Source organism: Micromys minutus (assembly GCF_963924665.1).
Source record: "Micromys minutus genome assembly, chromosome: 7".
NCBI classification, from domain to species: domain Eukaryota; kingdom Metazoa; phylum Chordata; class Mammalia; order Rodentia; family Muridae; genus Micromys; species Micromys minutus.
Genome location: NC_137976.1, coordinates 8,885,824 through 8,891,823, shown reverse-complemented (window position 1 = coordinate 8,891,823; position 6,000 = coordinate 8,885,824). Strand labels below are relative to the sequence as shown.

Below are 6,000 nucleotides of genomic sequence, written 5' to 3'. Positions count from 1 at the left end.
CTAGCGTTCTTCTACATATGTACTTGATCGCTTGCTCTGGGATGTGGGTGGTGGGAATGGGTGCCTAGCAACGCCCCATTGTGTCAGTCTGAGACTCTCTAATCAAATGAAAGCTGATCATCTTTCCATAGGTTTGCTTGTTATCTGCTTACCTATGCTGAAAAAGTGTCTCTCGCTCATTCCCCCTCCCCCCTCCCCCACTGGCTTCTTTCCCTCTGCTCAGTTTTAAGTTCTCTGCATATTTTGGATTCCCACGTGCGTTTCGCAAACATTTCCTTTCAGTTTGCGGCTTGTCTTTGCATTCTCTTGATGTTATTTATGTTTAACTGTTTAACCTTAACATCATGGTTCGGTTATTTTTAAATACCCAAGGCATCCAAGTTTACAACTGTGAAGGATCCCGATGTTCCCTGTTGACCACGGACCCCTTCTGTGGACGTCTGTGTTTGTAGAATGGATCGAGTCCTCAAACTCAGGACCAGTTCAACCTCAGACCTCACCTTCTTAATGGGATCATCACTGCTACGATCCAAGAGCCAGCTGGTGGCCTGTCCAAGTTGGCTGGGTCTAGCTGAGCTGACATTTTTGCTGACTAGAGTCATACTATCTTTGCCAGTTCGCTGGAATAGATACGGACACCGATTGGGTCACCACGAAGACATTCCTGTCTTGTGAAGCAAGTCTGTTTGTATTTTAGGTTTGCCAGGACTAATGAATTAAAACATTTGGAGGCTCTACGACTTGCTGTTTATCAACGCCTCTGACAGGAGGAGGGTTTTTCTTTTGCTCTTGCTTTTTCTAGAAACATGACAACATCCTGGCTGTTGGAGTGGCAAGGAAAGGAGAGAGGGGCTATGCGAGGAAGCGGAACAGGGAGGTCCCGTGGGATGGGACACTGGGGTCCGGGGCAGAGCAGGTAGTGTACATGCTGGGCAGCTGTCTCTGCTCCTCAGAGTGTCGGTGGCTGCTATGCGGCAGGTGCAGACGGCTCTCTCGCTGAGTCTTGACTCCACAAACTCAACGACTGGCCAAGGCAGTGGCTGGCCCTGGATTACACAAGCGCAGACTCTCAACTAAGTGAGGTAAGGCAACAGGTGTGAAACTCAGCTAACGGCTCAAGCACCGGCAACTTAACTGAGGCTTTGTTACAGGACCGAGCAGCCGCTTTCCCCGGGAGGTGGGATGGAAAGGCAAGTGTGGATGTTGTGTGGAACTCAAAATCTACCGCATCTGATATCGCCCTTTTAGAGGCTGGCAGATATTTCTGCTGTATCGCCCTTAGCTGTGCTTGTGAATTTCATCCCTGTAGCTTGAAACCAGAGCAGAGGTCTGTTTAGTAAACCCAAGAGGCAGATCTCCGTCTTGTGCTTCATTAGTTGACATAGGGAAGTGGGAAGAGACATACCTGAAGAAGAGTGAGCTTCCCGTCCTTAGAAGTCACACTCACACAGACTGGGCACTGTAGGATGCCCAGAAGTAAGACTTTTCCTTTTGGCTATAAGCCTCGGAGCTTATGTTTGTTTTGCTCAATTTGAGACCGTCTGTGCTTTCCTCAGAAACAGGTGGTTAAGAGAATGCTGATACCAAGCAGAAGAAACTGCACAGAAATGTGCCAGAGGGTTGTTTTTTTTTTGTAAAAGCAAGAAGTCCCGCGCTAGGTCGATGCCATTTCAGGATGCCATCCTTTTGTACCACAAAGTTATGTGCCATGGTCTAGAGAATGCCCAGTGCTAAGAGCTATCGTGAGGATTAGCTTAATGGGTTCACCCGAATTCTAAGTGGCTCATAAACATTTGCTGTATTTTTAAGTTTTCCTGGATTGCTAATAGAAGCCTGTTTTCTTTCGGTATTGTACCCAAGACGGTTCAAAATGTATGTGCATGTGAATGCACTTGTACAAATATATGCCTTGAACTTGCCCACATAAGTAACTGTAATAACAAATCCCAGTGTTCTGGATACTATTTTTAGACACAGCAAAGCTATGGGAAAGAGTAAAAAAAAAAAAAAAAAAAAAAAAAAAAACAACCTGACCATGAGAAAATATTCTGCTACTGCGGTTCCCAGGATCCTGCTGAGGATGGCTAAAGATCTTATCTTTATCTTGCCATTTTTGGAGACCTTTTTCTTAAAATATCATGCAGGTTTTTTTTTGGGGGGGGGGTTCTGCCCACATGAGATGAAGAGAAGAGAATTTAGGAGAGGCATGACCAAAAATAGAAATGTTAGTATAGGATGTTTCCCACGCATTGTCTCTAGGTTTATTAACTAACTAATAATTTGATTTAAAATAATAATTTAAATAATTTAATCAATAGAGCCAAATACTCGTAGGATGCTTTGGGGTATTTTGTTTTGTTTAAGAGAGGGCTTCCTGTATCCCAAACTGGCTTTGAATTCACAGTTTAGTAAATATTGCATTGGATCAGCTGATGACCCTGCTTGCACATCCCAAGTGCTGGTCATTTTAGCTGTATGCCCCGTGGCCAAGTCTTGTTTGAGGTTGGACCCTGCTGTTGAGACCTTAGGTGCACATGTCTGATAGATGTCTGGGCCATCAGATAATTAAGGATGTCATCTACATAATACATTTCTGAAGTGGTTTAAAATGGTTTGGGGGTTTACTTTAAATGATTCCCTTATACCCATCCTTTACAGCACCCCCAACGAAACATCACATTTAATTTAGGCTTTGTGTGTACGTGTGTTTGCATGTCTGCAGGGTGGTGCAGGTGTGCATATACATGTGGAGGCCACAGGTCAACCTTTAGAGTTGTTCCTAGTTTGCTCTTTCTTGTTCTTTGAGGCCAGGTCTTTCACTAGTACATGGACCTTGCTGCCAATTAGGCTAGGCTAGTTGCCCTGGGAGCCTCAGAGATCTGCTTGTCTCTGTCTCTCCATCACTGAGGTCACAAGTTTGTACCACCATGCCCTCTGTTTCTTACAAGAGAGTTGAACTCAGATTCTTCTGTTTGCATTACAAGCATTTTACCCATTGGGCTCTCTCTCCAGCCACTGAGCATGAAAAACGATTTTGTCTGAAGCCATCTGACAGTCTATTAAGACTATCTTTTTTTAAATGTTCTCCCCAATTAAAAATAATAGGTAACCCCCAGAAACCAAGATTCAACTGATCAATGGAAAGTAATATTGAAAATATGAAACGGGAATTTTAAAAACCATATTTCATTCATTCTGAATTTCTATTACCAAAGTAATTTTTCTTTGTGTGAGAGAGAGAAAAAAAATTAAAAATGGACCAGGTATGTACTTAAAATGTGGGAACAAGCAACTTACTAAATCTCCCTTCTTATTTTCTGAGATCTCTGGGGTGTCGGGGAGCGATGCTGGGTAAACTGACAATGGCTATCTCTTGTCCTTGCAGCTGGAAGACCCAGGAGAAGGCCGGGCCTCAGGTGCCCACATGATCAGCACAGCCAGGGTACCTGCAGATAAACCAGTACGCATCGCTTTTAGCCTCAGTGATGCCTCAGGTACACGTGACTCCAGGGGAGAGGGCTGCCTCCTACACTTGCAGAATTTTCACCATATTTGGATTCCATGAGAATGTTCAAAACTGTATGTTGGCATGGTCTGACGAGGTGTACGGTACCCCACCACGCACCGTTAGACATTACAGAAGTGCCTCTAGAAGTTTCTCCTCACCACCACCACCACCACTTTGGTTGTTGTAGCTCCTCCTTCCTCCCTCCTTTTCCTGTTCTACCTTTCCTCTAGGATAAAAATCATGGCACGGTCAGAGCTTCTAAGGATAGCAAACGATGTCATTGTTAATATGGCATGAGGAAATGTTTATTAAGAGCTGGCAGTTGGTTGGATAATATAAAAATATCACTGTCCCCATTCCAGCTGCATGTGTGTGAGGTTTGGTATCTCACTGGTGTTCCCACACTTCCGGCTAAACAAACAGACTTCACCAGAAATGATGAATGGGGCAGGTGAAGAGGGGCCTCTCTAAATAGTAAGGTCTGAGGTGAACCTGCCATATTTAGAGCCTTTTGTCATAGCTCCCCTCAGTGACCTCTTAACACGCATATGGAATTGCACCATCCTTGATCAAGGGGCCCAAGTGGTGGGAGGTCACAGGGGTCATGAAAGGAAAGTCTGCTTTACAGGCACCAGCATTGGCTGTTGCTGTTAATCTAACGTCCCCTGTTAAAATCACCTGATCACACAGTACCATGTGAACCTCAGGTCTTCAGAGAACAGAGTTTCATTTTCTCTGTTATTTTCTCTCTTCCTCCCTGTGATGTCCCTATAGGAGTGTTGTTTTAAAAATTAATGCTTCAGGGATGGGGTGATAGCTTAACCAGTAAAGTGCTTGTCAGTCCCCAGAAGCCTAAGAAAAAGCTAGGTGTGTTAGTGCACACTTGTCAATCCAGCATGGGGAGGTAGAGCAGAAGGACCCTCGGGCTCTCTGTCCCTTCCTACCCAGTGGGTCCCAGAAAGAGACCTTGTCTCAAAGAACAAGGCGAGTGGCACTTCAATAATGCCACCAAGGTTGTCTGCTGTCCTCTTCATCACACACACACACACACACACACACACACACACACACACACAGAGAGAGAGAGAGAGAGAGAGAGAGAGAGAGAGAGAGAGAGAGAGAGAGAGAATATTAATGTGTGAAAAGTGGCAGAATCATTTCCAAAGAATGGAAAGTAAGGAGTTTGGCTCTAGAAATTCTGCTAGGACACACCCGTATGCTGGGTGTTTGTATAGCTATTCATGTTCCTTAAAGTCTCCCAGACCGTGGTCACAGTGAAGAATGTACTGGAGTAAGGAGAGGTGAACACTTGACTCTTTATTGTATATTTTTTGACACGAGTTCCATGACTTATTTTTTTTAATGTACTGTGTCTCCCACTTAAGAGTTATTCTGTAAGACACTGGTGAGAAGAAACATCACTAGGAAGAGCCACACCAACCTAGAAGTAAACATTACCCTTCTGATTCTCTTTGCAGAAGGAACTGTGTTAGTTTAAATGACCACGAGCAATCCATACCTACAGGGTAGAATTCTGAGGCTGGAGACCACATTGTTAGGAAATAATGGAGTTATATTCCAACCTTGGGTCATAAGAAGTCCAAACCTCTTTATTATGTCTTATTATATGACTAGAAAGTACAAGAAAGCCCCTTTCCATTTTTAAGACACTTCATAGATCCAAAATTTCAAAGAATATCCTGAATGTAGTAAGTAAACCTCAAGACACATGTGCAAGTTCATATCCTGAATGTAGTAAGTAAACCTCAAGAACATGTGCAAGTTCATAATCCAAGAAGTAAGAAGATGTCTAATTTCCCTTCTACATATGTCCCATAGGCACAAAACATGTCCCATTATAATAAACCAGGTTACATATAAAATTTTCAGTGGATAAGGCTTGGTTTGCTTGGTTCACTCAAGTAAAATTATTATATAACTTTGCACAAGACAAAGAAATACACCATACTGGAAAAGAGTTGTAGAGATGAGAGTCTCGTCTTTGGGCTGGATGAATTAAATTTTCTTTGAAGTCCAAATGTATACCAAAATGCACTGTCTTTGAATTCTCAGGACTCTGGCTGAGAGTTTTAGAGCATTTTGAATCAGTACATTTAAATTTATTTTTAGTCTTTGCTTTTCTCTTTTTAATGTTTTATAAATGTCCATTTCTGAAATTTGTGTTTCTTAACAGCTCTGTTTCAAACAGGCTACACTTTAAGTAATTCTTATCCTCTACTTCCACAAAAAGATGTATAGGAAGGTTTATAAAGAATTTATCAAAATTAAATATTTTAGCTTTATGATCAATGTGTCTCACTTTGCCTAGGAAGGCTGCCTGACTATAGAATCTAAGGCAGTGGGTAGATGTCATTGTTTCTCAACCTAGCCTGATCATATCACTTGACAGCACCAATCAAGAACACATGCTTAGAAAAACAAAAGCCAAAGGGCATGAACTTGTGAGGAAGATGGGTTAGGGGCATGAGGGG

The 6,000-nt window shown here is 42.9% G+C and overlaps 1 protein-coding gene across 1 annotated transcript in view; it reads left to right on the top strand.

Annotated features, from left to right (window-relative positions):
- Window positions 1-847: 847 nt before the first annotated feature.
- MAP3K7CL (MAP3K7 C-terminal like) overlaps window positions 848-6,000 on the top strand; it is a 40,063-nt gene continuing 34,910 nt past the window's right edge. The window contains exons 1-2 of the mRNA XM_080919554.1: window positions 848-1,082; window positions 3,386-3,494. Coding sequence (XP_080775680.1) covers window positions 3,425-3,494 — 70 coding nt within the window. The 5' untranslated portion in view covers window positions 848-1,082; window positions 3,386-3,424. The remainder of the gene's footprint in view (window positions 1,083-3,385; window positions 3,495-6,000) is intronic.